Genomic DNA, 23,403 nt, shown 5'->3' with positions numbered 1-23,403 from the left:
TAGCTTCGAAAGTGTTAAATTGTTCCCGAGTATTAATTCTCTTTGCTAGATATTCATAAACGCTCCGATACGAGTATTTTACCAGAGTAGATGCACTGTATTGTGTCGAGAATGTGAACAATGCTAAATACAAACGTCTGCTTTGTGTTGCATTCATGGCGAGCCAGAATTACACACGGAACTCAAAAGCGAACGAAAATACGACAGACAAAAACCCATCTATGATACAGCGTATTTATACACTCCTGGAAATGGAAAAAAGAACACATTGACACCGGTGTGTCAGACCCACCATACTTGCTCCGGACACTGCGAGAGGGCTGTACAAGCAATGATCACACGCACGGCACAGCGGACACACCAGAAACCGCGGTGTTGGCCGTCGAATGGCGCTAGCTGCGCAGCATTTGTGCACCGCCGCCGTCAGTGTCAGCCAGTTTGCCGTGCCATACGGAGCTCCATCGCAGTCTTTAACACTGGTAGCATGCCGCGACAGCGTGGACGTGAACCGTATGTGCAGTTGACGGACTTTGAGCGAGGGCGTATAGTGGGCATGCGGGAGGCCGGGTGGACGTACCGCCGAATTGCTCAACACGTGGGGCGTGAGGTCTCCACAGTACATCGATGTTGTCGCCAGTGGTCGGCGGAAGATGCACGTGCCCGTCGACCTGGGACCGGACCACAGCGACGCACGGATGCACGCCAAGACCGTAGGATCCTACGCAGTGCCGTAGGGGACCGCACCGCCACTTCCCAGCAAATTAGGGACACTGTTGCTCCTGGGGTATCGGCGAGGACCATTCGCAACCGTCTCCATGAAGCTGGGCTACGGTCCCGCACACCGTTAGGCCGTCTTCCGCTCACGCCCCAACATCGTGCAGCCCGCCTCCAGTGATGTCGCGACAGGCGTGAATGGAGGGACTAATGGAGACGTGTCGTCTTCAGCGATGAGAGTCGCTTCTGCCTTGGTGCCAATGATGGTCGTATGCGTGTTTGGCGCCGTGCAGGTGAGCGCCACAATCAGGACTGCATACGACCGAGGCACACAGGGCCAACACCCGGCATCATGGTGTGGGGAGCGATCTCCTACACTGGCCGTACACCACTGGTGATCGTCGAGGGGACACTGAATAGTGCACGGTACATCCAAACCGTCATCGAACCCATCGTTCTACCATTCCTAGACCGGCAATGGAACTTGCTGTTCCAACAGGACAATGCACGTCCGCATGTATCCCGTGCCACCCAACGTGCTCTAGAAGGTGTAAGTCAACTACCCTGGCCAGCAAGATCTCCGGGTCTGTCCCCCATTGAGCATGTTTGGGACTGGATGAAGCGTCGTCTCACGCGGTCTGCACGTCCAGCACGAACGCTGGTCCAACTGAGGCGCCAGGTGGAAATGGCATGGCAAGCCGTTCCACAGGACTACATCCAGCATCTCTACGATCGTCTCCATGGGAGAATAGCAGCCTGCATTGCTGCGAAAGGTGGATATACACTGTACTAGTGCCGACATTGTGCATGCTCTGTTGCCTGTGTATATGTGCCTGTGGTTCTGTCAGTGTGATCATGTGATGTATCTGACCCCAGGAATGTGTCAATAAAGTTTCCCCTTCCTGGGACAATGAATTCATGGTGTTCTTATTTCAATTTCCAGGAGTGTAGTTTGGAAATACGTAATTCAATCGGCTAATACATACTACGAAAATGTCAGAAGAAATAACAATTTTTAAATTCAATGCATGTAGTACTTCAGTGCCCGCTTGACGTCGCAGTACACAATATGGAGAGCTACACATGGAGAGAGCCGCGAAACGTGGATATCTGGGTCTCCGTGAAAACGTAAGTGTATCTGCCTCTGTCTACCCAGAGGAGGAATTCTTGCAGCCGCACGCACGTAGACAACACGCCACACAATTTGCATCGAGCACTGGATACCCTGCTCTCTGCTGAAGTTAATGGTACTCATTTTGAACATTTACTGTAACGCTGATCAGAATAATAAAGAACTGAAACATATTTAACGTTGTGTCATTTTCAGTCACACAGAAGGGCCTTCTGAATACTCTTCAGGCACTCAATGCACTTTTTTTTACGTCATCCTATCTGTCAGTTTGGGTACTGAATTTTGGAACATCCTGTATTTTCATTAACAACACATTATGTACTAAAATATTTGTTGAAACTCATTATAAAACTGTTTTTCATTCCTTGACAGGTAATATGACGTTCTGAATACACATCGGAATCACTGATCTATTTAGTAACTTATTCTGTGTAATGTGCACCGCTGTAGTGTCGCCAACATACACAATATTGTACTTAATTTGTTCTTATGCGGCGTGTAGTAAAAAAACTGTTTTATCTTTATTGGTTAAGTATCAAGATAATCTGGATGATTTACTCTTAGACAATTCTTCTGAATAGAACAGATCCATAAGAATCCCCAGTTGGGTGTGATTAGAAGCAGAATGGCTCTCAAATATGGTTCTTAGGTTAATAATGTTGGCACACTTGAATAGTGTAACATGCGAACAGTGTAAACGCTACAATGACACATTTACACAGTTTACAAACAATGTTGTCTAGTCACAGCATGTGAGGTATGGATGATTTTAATTCTCATCTTCTCCAAGCAAACATTCGTTTTGTCAGTTCTGATTTTGCTAGTTGTATTTATCGAACTAACCAACACAGAAGTGGCGTCAAATATGACGAAAAAGCGGGCAGCAGAGAGCAAGACAATTTCCGTTTAGCGTATGAAAAGAATTTTATGGATGGTAAGAAGTTTAAGAGCGATATAAAAGTTTTAAGGGAGGTCGTAAAAGGTTTGACTGCCAAACGAATTGCTACACCCACTTTTACTGACAAACGGCTTCCCTACTGGTCACGAATAATCACGAGATTAAAGCGGTAGTTTACGTTTCGTTCAGTCGACTTCTTTTTTGGACCGGCAGAAGTAACCGATAGCTACTAGCCATTAGCTGCTATGTTTACTCCTAGCACTAGAATCGTTACTTGCGCCTTGGGACAGAATTTAATCAGTTCCTACTCAAAAACATGTCGAGAGATACTCTGCTCACAATAGATTTTTGACAATCATTATTGATATTTTTCAACCTACGTTCAGTTCAAATACTGCTCTAAAAATCTATGTTTCGTCGGAAAAGAAGTATTCCATAGGTATACAACTTACGAGGTCTTTAACCTCAAATACTATACGAGATAAGAAGAGGGAAGAAGAAAGGTTGCTCAGTTCTCATCGTATTGGTCGCTTCTGCTGGCTTCAACAACCTAGGTCTCGAAATCCGTTTCTCAACCGGACGGACACTAATGAGAAACCGCGTATGTCAACTTACTGCAGTCGGTTCTGGGACAATACCGACATTTCTAACGTCTCACCAATATGGAGGCCAATCGTACCCGGTTGCACTATTAGTTTCTCCTTGCACCTCACATGCGCCCTTACGAAAAAAAACCTCTCTTCTGCAAGCCAAATATCTTCTTTGAAGCTCAATATGTGTGAGGCTAAACATTTTACCCATACTTTTGGTTAAACTCACAAAAAACTGGATTAAAGAGGAGCTGGTACAGTTATCTCAGAAGGGACGCCGCTTCTTAGTGAAATGTTAGGAACTTCGAAACTTGCTCTCAGATTAAATCTGTAAATAGGACCAGTATCTGAACGTTGAGCCTTCTTGCTTCCCTTTCGCGCGCAGTGCTCTTGCTAGCTCAACGGCCCGGCTACGACTCGCGACCCACTTGGTAGAACTGAAGCACTGAGGTCGCAGCATGAAAGGCCTGGCCCACGAGAAAGATAGGTCTTTGCGCGTACGTCACAGCACGTGACACTGCAGGTCTTACGAGTGACAGCAGCCGTCTTTGGCGTGGAGGGAGTAACCAATTCAAATGACTTTTGTAATACACATATCAAAAAGAGTTTTGCATCACCCCGGTTCCCAGAACTCCTGGAGATAGACGTTGATTGTGGATATTGTATCACAGACACGGTCCCTTTGACTGTTCAGAAATGGCACTAAACCCGCGCAAATATGTAAACAACCATGCATGAGCAGCGCCTATTAGACGGACGGGGTCCGATAGTCGATCAGTTCCAGTCATTCCAATAGGAAGAAGGTGCACGTCTCGTTTTGTCTGTAATTCAGCCTTGCCTAAACGGTCAATACTGCCGTTCGATCGCGTCAGCATTGTTGCTTGGTGCCAGGAAGGGCTCTCAACAAGGGAAGTGCCCAGGCGTCATGGATTGAACCAAAGCGATGTTGTTCGGACATGGAGGAGATACAGAGAGACAGCAAATGTCGATGACCCGCCTCACTCAGGCCGCCCAAGGGCTACTACTGCAGTGGATGACCGCTATCTACGGACTATACTTCGGAAGTATCCTGACATCAAAGCACCATGCTGAATAATGCTCTTCGTGCAGCCACAGGACGTCGTGTTACGATTCAAACTATGCGCAACAGGCTGCATGATGCGAATCATCACTACCGACGTCCATGACGCGGTGCATCTTCACAACCACAACACAGTGCAAGCACGGTACAGATGGGCCCAACAACATGCCGAATGGACCGCTCAGGATTGTTATCACGTTCTCTTCACCGATGAGTGTCGCATATGCCTTCAACCAGACAGTCGTCGGAGACGTGTTTGGAGGCAACCCGGTCAAGCTGAACGTCTTAGACACACTGTACAGCGAGTGCAGCAAGGTGTAGGTTCCCTGCTGTTTTGGAGTGGTATTACGTGGGTCCGACGTACGCCGCTGGTGGTTATGGAAGGCGCCGTAACGGCTGTACGATACGTGAATGCCATACTCCGACCGACAGTGCAACCATATCGGCAGCATATTGGCAAGGCATTCGTCTTCATGGACGACAATTCGTGTCCCCATCGTGCACATCTTGTGAATGACTTCCTTCAGGATAGTGGCCAACGTTTTCTCCAGACGTGAACCCTATCAAACATGCCTGGGATAGATTGAAGAGGGCTGTTTATGGACGACGTGACCCACCAACCACTCTGAGGGATCTACGACGAATCGCCGTTGAGGAGTGGGACAATCTGGACCAACAGAGCCTTGATGAACTTGTGGAGAGTATGCCACAGCGAATACACGCATGCATCAATGAAAGAGGGCGTGGTACTGGGTATTAGAGGTACCGGTGCGTACAGCAATCTGGACCACCACTTCTGAAGGTCTCGCTGTATGGTGGTACAACATGCAATGTGTGGTTTTCATAAGCAATAAAAAGGACGGAAATGAAGTTTATGTTGATGTTTATTCGAATTTTCTGTACAGGTTTCGGAACTCTCGTAACTAAATGGTTCAAATGGCTCTGAGCACTATGGGACTCAACTTCTGAGGTCATTAGTCCCCTAGAACTTAGAACTAGTTAAACCTAACTAACCTAAGGACATCACAAACATCCATGCCAGAGGCAGGATTCGAACCTGCGACCGTAGCGGTCTTGCGGTTCCAGACTGCAGCGCCTTTAACCGCACGGCCACTTCGGCCGGCCTCTCGTAACTGAGGTGATGCAAAACTTTTTTTGATGCGTTTGCTTAATTGCACTTTTAGATACATGCGAGCTCTCGATAGCACATGACCAAGTTAAGACGTTTAAAGTCACAACTTTTCTGCGAGGCCCGTATTTCTCGCGTGCCCTGGTGAATGGTAGCTGGACAACTTAGTTGGTGAGAATGTGTTGTTGTTGTAGTTTTGAGTCCGAAGACAGTTCTCGACGCCAGCCTTTCCCGTGTAAGCCTCTTCATCACCGAATTACTACTGCAACAGACATACATTTCAACCTGTACACGTCTCTTGTTCTCCCCCTGCAGCTTTTAACCTCCCTCCCTCCCCAAAAACTTTCCTAGAGTACTTGACGATTCCTTGATGTGTCAGAACGTGTCCACTTAACTCTCCGCTTCTTACGCTACAATTTCTTTTCTGGCCAGTTCTGTTCAGTACATCTTCATTATCTACGCGATCTACCCATCTAGTCTTCAGCATTCTTCTGTAGAGTCACATTATAGTCTGAACTGCTTATCATCCACGTTTCACTTCCGTATGAGGTTCCACTCCAGCCAAACGACTTCAGAAAAAGCCTTCCTATCACTTAATTTTATATTCACTCTTACCCGAAGAACGCAAGGTTCGCGTTTCAGTTCCAGGATGTTTCGAGGCAGCGCACGCTCCATTGTAGCGTAAATAACTCTTATACTGTGACAGAGTTATTTCTCCATGGTATATTTTCTTTCAGGAGAACACAGGATAGTATTAAAACTAAGTAGTCGTTTAGGAAACAACTGCATTTCACCGAGCTCTTTGAAAGTACTACTTGCATATAGTATCTCGTTTGCGGCCCAAAGGGACAATCAGACATCCTGGCGCACTGTACACCAACGTTAATCTGATGGCGTTTCTATAGTTAGACTCAGATCAGCAGTTCGAAAATGATTCCACAACGACCATGGTTAGTGTAACCAAGGCGGTGTTCTGCTGGAAAGCTTGATAATATAAAGTATTCTTTGTCTCATCTGCTTGCCGTCCTTTAGTCTAGTACGAATAATCATCGTGGTGAAACTAGTTGCCTAAAGGTGGTCCGTGTTGCCAGGTGCAATGTACGAAATATAGTTAAGGTTCCATATTCTCACTGCATTCCTCAAGTAGCGATCCTAAGACAGAGAAATACCTGAAATAAGATACGTGTAAGACAGGTCACTAAAAGCAAAAAAGTAAAAATTAACAACAGCTAAATAAAAGGAAGAGAGAAATACAAATCTGTGAGGATAAGCTCTGTTTCTGTGTGATGCTTTATCTAATCTTAAGCAGCCGTGTCGGCTCGTTTTGTGTTCTTACATCTTTGCCTTTTGACGCGATCCGTATTTGTCTAGTCGCTGGGTGGCGCTTCGGTCGCTGTTAGTTGACTCTTTGGTTGTTGTTTTTGTAGGGGGTTGTTGACCACATAGGCAAGCAGTGCGTCGCTGTGAGTGTCAGAGAGACAAGAGGCACATGTGACGTACGGTGCTCTGTTCAGGGTGCTTACGGGTGCACTATTGTCTAAGTGGCCGATGGTCGGTAAAATTGTGTTGGTCGGCAATACTAGGACCTAATGTCGACGCAGCCGGTTTACCCTGGATAAGGGGCCATAGTTGTTGGTGCAGGTGTTGGAGTGCTGTTCATTTTCTGGTGCCGTCTTTTCTGCCCTTTGTGGGTAGTGTACCCGTTACTTGACTGACACATGTGCGGCCATGGTGAAGTTGCTCCCGCCACGCTGGATTACCTGTGGTTCTCCGTCACTCTGTCTGAGGTATTAAATTTACTTTCTTGTGCCTATGTCTGAAATTATATGAGTGCCATATCTGCTGTGCTTTAAAAGTTCTTTAGTTGCACTTTGTTCAGTGTCTGCTTATATCATTCGGGGATGAAATTAATTGTGTCATATATTCTAGGCGGCAAAAGTGAGTACTGAGGTCGAAACTGAATCTTATTTGAAACTTCCTGGCAGATTAAAACTATGTGTCAGATGAGACTCGAAATCGGGACATTTGCATTCCGCGGGCAAGTGCTCTACCAGCTGAGCTATCCAAGCACGACCAACGCCCCCTCCTCACAGCTTTAATTCTGCCAGTACCTCGTCTCCTACTTTCCAAAGTTTACAGAAGCTCTCCGGGGAACCTTGCAGAAATAACACTCCTGAAAGAAAGGATATTGAGGAGACATGGCTTAGCCACAGCCTGGGTCACAGTTTTAATCTGCCAGGAAGTTTCATGTCAGCGCACACTCCGCTGCAGAGTGAAAATCTCATTCTGAATCTTATTTGTATCGGAAGTTGTTGCTTTCCTTACTGGGGTAACGACTATAAATTTGCGTGTGGCCGTGGTAAGCAAACCCTAGTGTGCCAGTAGATTTTAGCTCATTTGAGCAACTAAGGTGCCCAACCCTGGTGAGATTTTGCCCCTTTCAAAAAAAAATTTTATATTTATTGTTCCGAATACAATTACTATTGTAGTCTCTTGAGTGTTAATCCTAAAGATTTGCCTGTTACCTTTTAAATCATTTGAATTAATGTGTTTGAGTAACCCTTTGATTTCTTGGTTATTACATTAACCTGTTGTTGCACTTTATTGTAAGACTAACAGGTTAATTCCCGTAGTAATTCTTATTGTAATATTCTTGTTGCTATATGTAAGGTTTGGTTTGGTATTCGGACCACGCGCGTGTTGAGTTTCTTGTCTCCGTTTGAGCATTTTCGTTTGTTCCATGGTTATTATGCATGAATTATATATGTCTGCTTGTTTGCTCTCGGCTTTCCAAGCTGCTCCGGGGAGTTACCTGTTACCCATCAGCTCATCGTCGGCGTCGGCTGTGTACGGCGCGCGTGGCTTCTGAGACGTTGCGGCCTCCTGGCTTGCTACGGCTTTCCTTGTATGTTAAGTGTCTGTCTCATATCAGTCGGGCGTTATTCTAAACCGTCTTACTCAGATCTGGCCGGCCGTACCTGCCCCTTCCATGTTTTCCCCGTTTAAAGTTTGGTTTTAACGTAATAGTTTTAATATTGGCGTAATGCTCAATTTGTTAAATGGTATTTTATTATTTCTCCACGTCAGGAACTTCATTAAGCCCAAGGAGCTTCTCTGCATTATCAAATATTCGATATTGGTGTTGAAAATCGTTCCTGTGATCGTTGCATAAAATTTTCGTAGTGAAAGGGTTTCAGCTCGTCAGACACCTACACTCCTTGTAAGTTGAAGCATCCCTTTTGACAAGACAAATGTTGGAATTGTAATCTTTTGCATCATTTCTGTCATTGTTTGTTGGACTGTTGATGACTGGAAGCATGTTGCCTGAACGTATGAGTCTCTTTTGAAATTGTATACAGGGTGGTCCGTTGATAGTGCCTGGGCCAAATATCTCACCAAGAAAGCAACAAACGAAAAAACTACAAAGAACGAAAATCGTCTATCTTGAAGGGGGAAACCAGATGGCGCTATGGTTGGCCCAATAGATGGCGTTGCCATAGGTCAAAGGATATCAACTGCATTTTTTAAAATAGGAACCCCATTTTTATTACATATTCGTGTAGTACGTAAAGAAATATGAATGTTTCAGTTGGACCACATTTTTCGCTTTTTGATAGATGGCGCTGTAATAGTCACAAACGTATAAGTACGTGGTATCACGTAACAATCCGCCAGTGCGGACGGTATTTGCTTCGTGATACATTACCCTTGTTAAAATGGACCGTTCACCAATTGCGGAAAAAAATTAGTTCAAATTGCTCTGATCACTATGGGACTTAACGTCGGAGGTCATCAGTCCCCTAGAACTTAGAACTACTTAAACCTAACTAACCTAAGGACAGCACACACATCCATGCCCGAGGCAGGATTCGAACTTGTAACCGTATCGGGCGCGCGGTTCCAGACTGAAGCGCCTAGAACCGCTCGGCCACACTGGCCGGCTAATTGCGGAAAAGGCCGATATCGTGTTCATGTATGGCTATTGTGATCAAAATGTCCAACGGGCGTGTGCTATGTTCGCTCCTCGGTATCCTGGACGACATCATCCAAGTGTCCGCACCATTCGCCGGAAAGTTACGTTATTTAAGGAAACAGGAAGTGTTCAGCCGCATGTGAAACGTCAACCACGACCTGCAACAAATGATGATGCTCAGCTAGGTGTTTTACCTGCTGTCGCGGCTAATCCGCACATCAGTAGCAGACAAATTGCACGAGAATCGGGGATCTCAAAAACGTTGAGAACGCTACATCAACATTTATTGCACCCGTACCATATCTCTATGCACCAGGAATTGCAAGGCGACGACTTTGAACATCGTGTGTAGTTTTGCCACTGGGCACATGAGAAATTACGGGACAGTGACAGATTTTTTGCACGCGTTCTATTTAGCGACAAAGCGTCATTCACCAACAGCGGTAACGTAAACCGGCATAATATGAACTATTGGGCAACGGAAAATCCACGATGGCTGCGACAAGTGGAACATCAGCGACCTTGGCGGGTTAATGTATGGTGCAGCATTATGGGAAGAAGGATAATTGGCCACCATTTTATCGATGGCAATCTAAATGGAGCAATGTATGCTGATTTCCTACGTAATGTTCTACCGATGTTACTACAAGATGTTTCACTGCATGACAGAATGGCGATGTACTTTCAACATGATGGATGTCCGGAATATTGCTCGCGTGCGGTTGAAGCAGTATTGAATAGCATATTTCATGACAGGTGGATTGGTCGTCGAAGCACCATACCATGGCCCGCACGTTCACCGGATCTGACGTCCCCGGATTTCTTTCTGTGGGGAAAGTTGAAGGATATTTGGTATCGTGATCCACCGACAACGCCTGACAACATGCGTCAGCGCATTGTCAATGCATGTGCGAACATCACGGAAGGCGAACTACACATTGGAACAACCGAAATAAAATTTTCAAACGTACCTACTTTCTGTATTTTCATTTTAATAACCTACCTGTCACCAGCTGTTCGTCTAAAATTGTAAGCCATATGTTTGTGACTATTACAGCGCCATCTATCACAAAGCGAAAAAAGTGGTCCAACTAAAACATTCATATTTCTTTACGTACTACACGAATATGTAATAAAAAATGGGGGTTCCTATTTTTTAAAAAAACGCAGTTGATATCCGTTTGACCTATGGCAGCGCCATCTAGCGGGCCAATCATAGCGCCATCTGGTCTCCCCCTTCAAGCTAGACGAGTTTAGTTCTTTGTAGTGTTTTCGTTTGACGCTTATGTCGTGAGATATTTGGCCCGGTCACTATCAATGGACCACCCTGTATAGCGGATGGACGTGTACGGGTATGAAGACAACGTCATGAATCCGTGGAGGGTTGGGTTGTTTGGGGAAGGAGACCAGACAGCGAGGTCATCGGTCTCATCGGATTAGGGAAGGAAGTCGGCCGTGCCCTTTCAAACGAACCATCCCGGCATTTGCCTGGAGCGATTTAGGGAAATCACGGAAAACCTAAATCAGGATGGCCAGACGCTGTTCCGTGGATCTTGCATGTCTGCAGGGGACTGTTCAAGCTGGTGGAGACTCTGTAATGGAGTGATATGGTTCCCCTATTACGTCTAGATACGACTCTGACCGGTGAGAGGTAAGTAAGCATCCTGTCTGATCACCTGCATCCAATTGCTACAGAGTGACTCCAGGAACACCCTTCTTAGTTTAAACACTCCCCAGATACGAGCATTATTGAGCATATCTGGGATGCCTTGCAACGTGCTGATCAGAAGTGATCTCGACCTCCTCATACTCTTATGGATTTATGGAGAACCCCGTAAGATTCATGGTGTCATTTCCTCCTGCACCACTTCAGACATTACTCGAGTCCATGCCACGTCGTGTTGCGGCACTTTTGCGTGCTCGCGGGTGATCTACACGATATTAGGTGGGTGTACCAGTTTCTACGGCCCTTCAGTGTAAATGGTCAGCCACGTTAAGTGTAAGTTGCATATCTCGTAGAGAAATCCACGTCTCATAACGGGGAATGATATTTCAATTAGTAGCTAATGTGATACTCATGTATATCTGTTGTTATACGACGAGACTTCAAAAATTAATAACACATGTCGTCCAATGCTAAGACCTTTACGCAACATGAGTGGCGCATGTCAGAACAGAGTACATGTTATGAGTTCTCAGTTCTGTTGTGATGAGGCTAAAATGTGTGTCAGTGTGGGTGTGTAATGGTGTTGCAGCTGGAAACGTTTTCTAAAGCTGAAGTACGCGGGATTATAACGCTCTTATGAGCAAAACATATAAACTGAACACAGAGTCGCCGTGAGATTCTGACGATGTACAGAGCAAATGCAGTGTCGCTGTAGTCATAATAAAACTATGCCAGCAATTTGATCAAATCAGCCCAGACGTCAGTAATGCTGATCAAGCAGGAAGGCAGAAATTGCAGAGTTTTCAACGATGAGGATGTTCACACAAAGGGTCTCCAAAGTTTGAAATTAATTTAAAAGTACCCGGTTTCGTTCAATACATGATCAACTTCAGACTTTCAACCATAATGGTGGACAAAGGCCGAATGGCGATATCAAATTGCTCGTCATTCAGCTGTTGCTGCTCTGTGGACGGTTGAAAGTCTGAAGATGACCATGTAATGATCGGAACGGGTCGCCTTTTAAGAAATGTGCTTTGTTATCTATCTAGACTGTCCTCTAATTAATTTCAAATATTACTTTGTGATCGCTGATTCCCTCCAAGAATATTTCAGAGGTTCCATGACTTCGTTTAGATGTCGCCTCTCATTTTCCCCAATTATATTAATGTTTTATGTCACTGCATGGTGGTAACAGGCGGAGTAAGGTTATTCTAATGAGAGTGTTTGTACTGAAAGCTCAAAGTACTTTAAACTTCCAGCTTTACTTCTGCCAGTACCTCGTCTCCTACCTTCCAAACTTTACTGAAGCTCTCCTGCGAATCTTGCAGAACTAGCACTCCTGGAAAAAAGCTGCGAGGACGCGGTGTGAGTCTTGCTTGGGTAGCTCAGTTGGTGGAGCACTTGCCTGCGAAAGGCAATGATCCCCAGTTCGAGTCTCGGTCCGGCACACAGTTTTAATCTGCCAGGAAGTTTCATACTTTTCACTTGATTGCTATGATTGTCTGGAACTGTATCTGGTCTTGCTTTTAGTTTCCTCTGTTACTTCCCTGGGTGGCCTGTTGCGAGGTGAGCGCTGGAGGATACAGCACACTGCGTTTTCGTAGGGGACTGCACTTCTGCAAATACGTTGTACATCAACGTTGTACATCAATGGACTTCAGTGCCTGGTGGGGCGACTGACCGTGGTCGAATTTCGTCTATTGTATGCAGTGTCGCCGCAGTTTATGTGTTTATCGTTCCAGCGGGTCTGGAGCGAAGACTGCTGGCACCGACTGACTCCATTGTCCTCATGACTCTGAGAATACGTGTGGACAGTGCCCTGCTGGGCGTGACCGTCTGGCCCCAGATGGTCGGTGGTCTAGGTATGTTGTTTTCATAGCCAGTCAAACGGCAAGTTCAGTGCCCCCAGCTAGATAGCAGAGGCATGATTGGTCAACTTAAACTGAGGCCAGTTGACATCAGAAAGCCCTGCTCGAAACTGGAGAAACGGTCGCTATTGGCGTGAATGATGTTCTGAAATAGTGTGGGGGAATTTTGGAAACTGCACTGAACGTTGATTCGCAGTTTTTCAAATGTAGTGGGGAGTTGAGTAACGTTGGCTTCGCTCTTGAGTTGCACGGGCACAGCGCATTCGGGATCTGTTCTTCGTCGGAATCGGGTGGTCTTGCGGCTTCGTCGCACTTTTTCGGAATCGTTGTGGAGCGTGACTCCGGTCATACTCCAGTTTCAATCTGCGACTTAAGACCCAGATTCTTACTCTCCAATTTCGTGTCTGTACCGACAGGACGAGTAATAGAGTTGCTGCACAGCAAAGTCGATACATACATCATCAGAACGCCGCCTACCGACGACGAGCTGCAGGTCTCACGACTGGCAAAGTATTTTGCCGCTCCAGCATTGTAGGACCTATCATTATTATACTGAAATCCTCGTCATTATCGTCAGTCTATTGTGTTAGAGAGAGTATGAGTCCCTTGTTCTCAGGCCAACTCTTATTCTCATGATAGTTCAGTATAACCTATCCTTTAGCCTCCTCTTTGTCTTGACAATCAAGTACTTTTTTGTTCAGATGTATAATAAATTACATTTGAATTTTTAATCTGCACATCATTTCATAGATAAATGTAGAATCTCATTTCCTGTCGTTTATTATGATAAAATTCCCTTATTCTATACTGAGTAGATGATTTTTATTAAACTATTGTGAGTGTGCACTCCTTATTTTACCAACTAGCACGGTCCACCATCAATTCCTTTCGTTGCCGTTGTGCACATAATCAATTAGGTGGTAGGTAAGGAGGGGGTCGAATGCATGTCCAGTTCTCATACAAAATTCGCCAGAACTAAAGAGGTACAAACTGTTCCCCACCCCGGCACCTCGCCTGTTTTCAAAAGTAATTGGTTCTCCAGTGGCTCTTTCTGAACCTTTGTTTGCATACACTTGTTTGAAAAGTAGTGTCATGTATCTGCGTCACTTAGAAGTGTAGTGCAGCATTCAATAAAAGTTACTTGGGTTGCCACAATATTGCGTAACTTATTTTTCCTAGTCCCCTCATACTGCTGTAACAGCATTTTTGTATAGAATAAAAAACAGAGATTAAAAGCGTCTCTGCTTTCGTGCACAAATGGAAAGGAATTCAGTGAGAGCGAACATTTAAGCATGAAGTGTCTGGCAGTAATTAGAGCTGTAAAACAGACAACAGTGTCTTGGAACTAAATTAGTTTCATTGAAAATCTGACAGAACATTTCATAATTTCAGCTTGTGATTAGAGTGGGTATGATATTACTTGTATATCCAGTTCTACATTGTCTAACGTATACTCGAAGACGGTATGTATGCAGGAGCTATACCAACCGCGTCTTATATTACATTTCGGAATTGCAGCAGCTGAAGTTAACTTCGTGCCTCGTTATTCCGACTGACAAGAGCCATCCGTTTGATGTGAGTTCACGTCTACACATTACCAGTGCGCGCCGCAACGTTTGTAATCAAAATTAGCGCTTTTATGAACGAGCATGTATATAGGTGTTCGCTCCACGACCGACCTCATTCGATATTAGCGCGCTGTATCGAATTCTGCTTCATCTGATACGCTCTGAACATACATAATGGTTTTACTGCCTTTGGGAAGCCTGCCGAAGTACGCGCCCGCCATATTTAGGTTTAATTGTCCTCTGGTCCCGATTCTGCTTTACATTTGGGAACTAATGTACTTTTCTACACCTACATTTAGAAATGCGTAGGAGTCGTAGTGATCGTTAACTTAAAACAAGGTATTATAAAATGGAAGCTTTCGTTAACAATTTCGAATGTGTAACTATGTGACTATGATGATGATGATGACGATGCAGAAGTAGATCCAGTCGATGGTCCTAAAACTATAAATAAGGTGGGATATGCTTTTGTGTCTCCTACTGGCAAGGAACACCATTTACTGCCGGGATCATGTAGTGTGTTCACAGCAGAGCTGCTAGCCATTAACAGGGCCCTCCATTTTGTTACTCAACCTTTGGTTTCTGCTGTCCATGATCTTATCTCTGCCCTTGGCTGTGCCAACTGCTCAGTTACCTTTCTCTGGGTCCCAAGTCATGTGGGGATCCCAGGCAATGAACTGGCTGAACGTTTTGTTTTGCTAAAGAGGCAGATAAGTCTCCCCCATTCCCTTTCATGATTCTAAGTGCAGACATATGGATCCACATCAAATCTCTCTTTGCCGAAAAGTGGAATGAAATTTGTTTCGTTACTGGTCTGTAATAAACTCCTTACAATCAAAGAGACTACTGCAGTTTGGTATTCTTCCTTCCCCTCCTCTGAGAAGGTGTCCACTGTTTTATGCTGTCCACACATTGGTCATACCAGGCCCACCCACTGTTTCCTCTTGTGTAACAAGCCACCAACACTGTGTGAATGTGGAGCCAGAGTGACAGTACCCCGTGTATTGGTGGAATGTCCCCTTCTTTTGCCCCCTCGCGCTAGGTGTAGCCTTCCAGTTTCTTTGTCTATAATATTAGGAGATGGTTCACAGATTGTTAAATTGGCCCTCAGTTCCCTACATGAAAGTGGTTTTTATTTCCAGATATAAGATTTTGTTTTACTTGTGGAGCAGCAGTAGGGTGGTTGTGGTTGGGGCCTCTCTTCATGTTTTCTTGGTCTGGGACCCAAGACCACACCCCCTACAAAGACTGCTCTTTTATCCCTCTGTTACTCCAGTTTTTATATTTGATCTACCCTTTTTTACCTTATACTGTGTGTGTTCTAATTTTGTCGTTTTATAGTTTGACGCCTGTGACTGGATCTGTCAATTTTTAGCAGACCCTCTTTCTTCCGCAAACAACTTTGGAATCACAGGACTGATGACCTCACCATTTAGTCCCATAACTCACCCCCCCCCCCCCTTCATCAATCAATCACTCAATTTGTCTCTAGTATCTTTCTCCACTACCCACCACTACCAATTATCTCTTTTTCTATTTTCCTCGGAAGGTTCATTACAGACTGAGTGGGAGACGTCTAGGGGAAGGATGGAGAAGGAAATCGGGCGTGCCATTTCAAAGGAACCATACCGGCATTCACCTTAAGCGACTCAGAGATATCAAGGGAAACTTACATCTGAATAGATGGACACGGCTTTGAACCGGTGTTCTTCTGGATAAGAGTCCTGACCCTTACCACCACACCAACTCGGTCACTACTTGATGAAGTACTTGCTCGTCTTAGACAAATCTTTACGCTGGGAAATTGGTACAAAATAAGTTGGTCACCTTTGAAAAATCATTGCGGCTAGAAACTGGGACAAAATAAGCACGTGGGAAGGTGGCTCTTATAGAGACTCTCAGCGGTCATGAAAAACTTTTTCTTCATGGTTTAATGCTGCAATTTTTTGTCGCGTTCTTCGAATCTCTATGTGGTCTACTAATGTATTCTGGATAATGTATCTTGTTTTGGAAGTTTCCAACGACTCATCCAAAGTACTTGCAAATACAGGGTACGGGACGTTCTCGTTATTAGGTGCGGAAAAAAAAAAAATATTGAGAGGAACTGAGAAACGCATATTTCAGAGAATAACGACAAAGTGTGATGCAACAATGAAAGCAATCATTATCATGACAATATATGAAGGAAAGTAAACGCCAGCACATCCATTCGCCGATTCATTACACACACACACACACACACACACACACACACACAAACACACACACACACATACAAACACACACAATTTTTACACCAATTTCCCTTCCCCACAAACACATACAGAGGGTCGACAAAAATATGGTAAACATTACCAAGCCTCCTACAGAGTAGGAAACCTGATAGTATTCAAAACAGTTTCCAGTCATCTCGAAATGGGTAAATATAGGCCCAGCATGCTTTTCAAGCATACTTCCTGCAAATTAGTGGCAAGCGATGGAGATGAATAGCTATCACGCACCCTTCTCTCCAAAGTAGACCACAACGGCTCAATAATTTTGAGATCTGATGACTGTGGTGGCCAAAGAAGATAGATAAGAAATTTCATACTCCTGTTCACAGAACCAGTCCTGGACGACCAGAACAGTGAGAACAGTGTCTCAGTTTCCTTGGAACACAAGATCTCCATTGGGGAACGATTATTGTACCCTCGGATGGGCCTGATCAGCCAAAATTGTCACATAATCCTTGGCAATAATGCGGCCTGGGTTCATGTCAGACCACGATATGGCTGCCCAAATCGGTACCGAACCCCCACCAAGTGTGTGACTCTTGAGACGTTCACTCGGTGAAAAGTTGGAAACAATTTGCAATAAGACTCATACGACCAAATGAACCCATTAATTGCTCCACAGTCCGGGTTTTGTGAATTCGGTACCACGACATCCAGTTACGGACATTTGCACGACTGATGAGTGCTTTTGGAACTCCAGGTTACCCTCGAATTCCCTGCTTTGGAGGTCTGTTCTTGCTGTTTTGGTGCCGATAAGGTTCTCTGCAGTGACATTTTCAGCTGTCTGCCTCTTATTTCCCCTCATAATCTTCTGTAATGACCCTCCCTCATTTATGGAAAATGATTTTCCGCTTTCCGTATATGCAGTATGTCTTCCATACGGCACTTCTTGAAACACTAAACACATGTGCTACCTTGATTATGGAAGCACACACCATAAGAATACCGACGATATGTTCACGTTCATAGTCACTTATCTCCGACATAAAAATGGCTCTGAGCACTATGGGACTTGACATCTATGGTCATCAGTCCCCTAGAACTTAGAACTACTTAAACTAACCTAAGGACATCACACAACACCCAGTCATCACGAGGCAGAGAAAATCCCTGACCCCGCCGGGAATATCTCCGACATAATACCCTCACAACTGCACAGAACAGTGTTCGGACCACGACTAAAACCGGCAACATATTGAGGACATTACAGTCTTCGATTTCTTGGAGCGCTTCCACGTTTTTGTCCAACTTCTGTGACAGCCACACATCTAAGGCTTTACTATTCCCATACAACCGTGGTAGATTCCTTCCCTACAGCAGTGTCAAACAGACGACCACTAATGTTGTGATACCAAATGGGTTTCACCAGCATAAGAGTAACAAAAGTTGGGGAATATTAATGTTAGTTGTCGTACATTCATTTTAAAGGTAAAGTGTGAAAATGTATTTTGTTAACACTTTAGGTCAAACATTTTTGTACTGATAATCATTATATTTCATATAGTCGTCGTTTTCAGTCCTTAGACTGATTTTACGCATGTCCCTGCGCTAGGCTATCCCGTGAAAACCTCACTTCAAAACGACAGCAACATACATCTACGTGAACCTCCTTCCATTATTCAAACTGTGTAATTTCTCTGATATTTTTCACCTCACATGCTTTTCTACATTAACAAATTGACTATTCGTTAACCACTTCTTTTAATCAAGTTGTGCTATAAAATTCTCTCGTCCTCCATATGGTCTAATATTTCTTCCTTAATCTGATATGCCCATTTATTCTTCAACTTTGTTCTTTTTCCTGGTCTTTAGCCCGCACCTCCACGGCATAGGCAGGTTCATTTTTAGGTTTGGCAGAGGGTGGCTGGATGCCACCGAGACGGAATTTGTGTACCCCCCAACTGTCAGCTTCTGGTGTAACGACATGTGAAAGTGTGCGAACGTTACGTAAGTGTTTGCGAATGCTGCAACTTTGGAAGAACGTGGATACAATCCCTGTATTCACCATATCGAGACTTGTCAGTACACCGGCCCTCGTCGTTATTGCGCGGGGCATGTTATTTGCTAGGCGAGCGCGTCACCTCGTAATCCGAAATATGGGTATCGGTCAAAGAAAGAGTCACAGGCAATGGGTCTTTGAGCGTGGCGTATATAATTACCTGTGAAGATTGAGCCAGTCAAGCCCGCTCAGCAGTTGCAGAGCCTCAAAAGGCACCTCGTCCAGCTGATTGTAGCTCAAGTCCAGAGATCTGAGTGTGTCCTTCATCCACCTGCAAACCACACGATTTACAAAACATAAACAAAACAAGTAAAATAAGCAAAATATCTACAAGTCGGTTTCAAAGGCGCTAGTGCACACAATCAGCATCATTTACTGTGAAAACCACAATGGAAACAATAAATCATGTATATTGAGTAAAGGAAATTCAGGAGGTCATTACTAACGGGAAAGAAGCAAAATAGTTTATATGAACACATGTGAGAAGGCAGATTATCTGTTTGCAATAGAGCAGTTAGTGCTGTTACATTAATAGCAACTGCTTCAGCATACACACTTTCCAGAAGCCCCTCAAAAACAAAATCTGGAGACTGAGGTGGCCAGGCACAAGGGTTTCCTCGTTCCGTATATCTCCCGAGTGTTGACAAGGAATGGTATTGAGTGGGATGGTACCCCATTATGCATCAGCCACGTTACCTATTGTATTGCTAAGGCAACATTCCTCACTAAAAGAAGCAGAGTGTTCTACAGTACCTACATACGTATATCGTCACTAAGGCGTTGTGGGAAACCGAATTGTCCAAGTAGTTGGTCGTAATCTAATCCCTGTCCAAAGAATGGTGCTAACATTCAACCAATAGCCGAGTATTTGACGTGGTGAACAACCGCAACTGAGTAAATCCGCTTCAGTTGTAATGAAGATTTATGTATTTAACTGCAAGACGAGTTTCAGAGCATTAGAGCTCCATCATCAGTTGTTAACAATTATAAAGACAAGAGGCGAAGGCCAGTTATAAAGTCTATAAGACGAGTTGCGAAAAATGAGAAAAACTTCAAGAAGCTGTCACGCTCACTTTATTAGAAACAGTCATACAAGAGTGGCGGTCGGCCCAGTCACCATGAAAAGTCAGGCTCACACCCTCGTATGAGCACAACTGAAAACCACAACGCGTTCAGTAGCCAGAAACCGGAAAGCAAAGTGCCGTGTAAAGAGCAGCCACCACTTACGCTACGAGCAGCCAGTGGAGCGGAGCAATGAACTGCCAATGACGGAACCGAATACAGAGTGTTTCAGCTCAGCGGTTACAAACTTCCAGAAGAGATGGAATGCACCTAGACGTTGCAAACTCTCACGGCAATGCATGGGCGGAAATGCTTTCCTGGCGCGGTAGTGACGACGCAAAACAAAAGAACGGAAGAACGAGAACAGGGCGAGAAAACATGTCTATTATGCTTAGTACAGGAGGAACCAAGAAATACGAACAAACGCAGACAACACTCATCGTCTAAGAGAGTGTTCGAAGTTACGACCCCAGGATGTGAGACAGGCTCCGGAGCATGAAAGATCTGACGTTCTGGAAAATACCGGGTGTGTCCTGGACTTCCCCAGCAGCTGCCACAATGCGTACGTTCTTCTGCTCTGTTAAAGGGGCTTTCGTAGTGCAGTCAAAACCGTTCCAATTACACTAAGTATAAAAACAAGTAAGCGTTTCCGCCCTTGCATTGTTGTGTGGTTTTCCTTAGTCTGGGTGAACTCTCTCTCTTTGCTAAAACACAGTGAATATGATTCCAGCACTGGACTTTGTTGGCTCCATTTCGTTGGCTGCTCGTACCGTTGGTGCTGTTTACAATTGATATATATATGGCACCTTGCTTCCTGTTTCTGGCTATTAGTCGCCTTGTGGTTCTCATACCCTTTCACATGTGAAGTCGTGAGCTTGATTTTCCGTATTGACTGGACTGACCGGACGAATGTGTGATGTTTTTGAGTATGAGAGCTTTCTGTGGATTATCTCAGTTTTCTTAACTCCTTGCACAGACTTTATAGCCAGCCTTCTCTCTTGTCTCTCCAGTTATTAGCACCTGACGATGGAGCTCTGATGTCCTGCATCCGGTCGTGCATTTAAGCAAATAAATCTTCTTTACAACTGAAGCGGGTTCTTACTTTACGGACATGCCGCTCTGTAATCCACATATGACGATTGTGTACAGGTTTATGACGCCACCTCCACCAGGGAACACCTCATCAGTGAAGCGTATGGATGGCAGAAAGCACATAATAGTGCTTCCCTTTTCCAAAAGAAAGTGACCCAACCTTTTACTTTGAGGATAACCCTTTCTGGATAATCTCTGCAAAAGTTGCAGGTGGTAAGGATAGTATTGGTTTTCACACAAGATACATAACACCATTCTTACTTCATGCTGGCGAGGTACGTGCTAGAGTTTGTGGTTAGTTAGAATATCATGTAGAGCCAGAGATGGTACTCGTACATCTGGCTGCCGCCCTGGTGGCTCACTTTTCTGGAAGCCCACAGGCACATAAAACCGCCGAAAAATGAGTGAAAAGGTTTCGTAAGCTGGTTGCCTTCTTTATTAGCGTAAGTGGATCGGTAAATCAGTGCAGACTATTGACCATTACTACTTGCTTTACTATAGACTAAAACCATGTCGGCTTCTCCTGGAATGGATAACGGATCAGTGTGATTCGGCGTAACTGCAATACAGGCAGTGATATTGTTCATTAATGACATTGACAATCATGCTTTAATTGAGTAATGCCACGTATCAGTATTAATGGCTTTGTCGCAGACTCACCGTCAATTTCCGGACACACGAGCAGTTGCTCTACACTTTCTTGTTCCTTTTCCTGACAGCTATCACCTTAAGTTCGTCCCCTTACTTAATACTTGCTTAGCGCTAGTTGCTTCACTCGCGTAGACTGTGTTACCTGCTGCGATTTTATTTTTTGTTTTTATTTTATAGAATTTTAAGTTGTTCAGAAACTGCAACACCTACGTTTTTCACGCTAATTAAGGCCATAGAAGCACGTTTTTTTCCGCATGTACTTCTGACCAAAAAGCGATTGTGGTAGCTGTAGCCCATAGTTTTTGTTAATCATTACTTTAGAATTTTTGTGGAGATATTTCATTAAAAACTTTTTTCCCTAACAAATGTTTCTTTATACCTAACTGAGAAATGAAATACCACTTTTCATAAATTGGGCTTTAGTTTTTTTAATATGACGAAATATTTTCTAAACCTTTTCACCCCCTACTGCACTCCCTCAGGGTTGAATTTTCAGAGACGCTGAAACACATTTTTTTTTTTAAATTTCTAAGCGAGAAGTCGGATACGAATTGTCAGAGATGAAGCCTTAAGAATCGTTTAGCAGTTCTTTGGTAATTATTTATTTAAAAAGGTTGAATTTCCAAAACCGCTGAAACACGAATTTTTTATTTTCTGACCGAGACATCAAAGAAATACCAGTTTCAGTAGCCCTAGCATCTAAATTCCCTTAATAGGAACATACTTTCAAAGAGCCTTTCAGCCCCTATTTCACTCACTTAGGAGTGGAATTTCGGACAATCCCATCTTAAACGATGCCTGCAATATAACATCCATACGCTCTCCAATGTCAGGTTTCTGTCCTTGGCGGTTTAGGCTGGGCGAAGATGAGTCAGTGGATAAGTATGACCCTATTTCACTCCCTTAGGGTTGAATTTCAAAAAAAAGTTAAACACATATTTCTTTCATCTCTAACCCAAAAGCCAAAACCAATATGGTTTTAATAATGCTTTCGCAATGAGATATTTTCATCAAACGTTTCCTGCCTTACACCCCCCACCCTCTCCACCCTACTACACCCTCTTAGTGGTTTAATGTCCAGGAACAGTGACATGTGTGTGTTTTATTTCTAATAGAGAAGCCAAACACAAATTTTCATATATTTAGCTTCAAGAATGCTTGCACAATGAAATATTTCCATAAAAATGTCATACCCCATTTTACCCCATAGAGGGTGAATATCCGAAAACAGTGAAACAAGATTTTTTTTCATTTCTAAATTTTCATAAATTTGGTTTTAAAAACGCTCATAATAAAATATTTTCATAAAAAATCTTATCCCCTATTTTACCCGATAAGAAGTTCAATTTCTAAAAACATTGAAACACGCATTTTTTTTATTTCTAATCGAGAAGTCAAATACAAATGTTCATAGACATAGCTTTAAAAATACTTTGGCAGTTCTTTAATGATAAACTTTCACCCACTATTTCGCCCCTGCAGGTTAAATCTCCAAAAATGCTGAAACACGTATTTCTTCATTTCTGACTGAGAAACCAAACACCAATTCTTGTAGGACTATCTTCAAAACTGGCTTAATTTTTAAAAAAATCCTCATTCCCTATTTAATCCCGTTAGGGTTGGAATTACGAAAAATCCTTTCTTAAACAACGCCTGCAGTACAAGATCCGCACGGTATCCAAATTCCAAGTTTCCATCCTTGTCGTT

The 23,403-nt window shown here is 44.0% G+C and overlaps 1 protein-coding gene across 1 annotated transcript in view; it reads right to left on the bottom strand.

Annotated features, from left to right (window-relative positions):
- The window catches only part of LOC124775167 (chaoptin-like), a 152,164-nt gene that overhangs the window by 92,522 nt on the left and 36,239 nt on the right, over positions 1 to 23,403 (bottom strand). Inside the window, exon 3 of the mRNA XM_047250007.1 lies at positions 19,052 to 19,162. Within this exon, the coding sequence (XP_047105963.1) occupies positions 19,052 to 19,162 (111 nt within the window). The remainder of the gene's footprint in view (positions 1 to 19,051; positions 19,163 to 23,403) is intronic.

Source organism: Schistocerca piceifrons, chromosome 2 (genome assembly GCF_021461385.2).
Source record: "Schistocerca piceifrons isolate TAMUIC-IGC-003096 chromosome 2, iqSchPice1.1, whole genome shotgun sequence".
NCBI classification, from domain to species: domain Eukaryota; kingdom Metazoa; phylum Arthropoda; class Insecta; order Orthoptera; family Acrididae; genus Schistocerca; species Schistocerca piceifrons.
The sequence above is the reverse complement of the archived record's forward strand: the minus strand, read 5'-3'. Positions and strand labels throughout refer to the sequence as shown.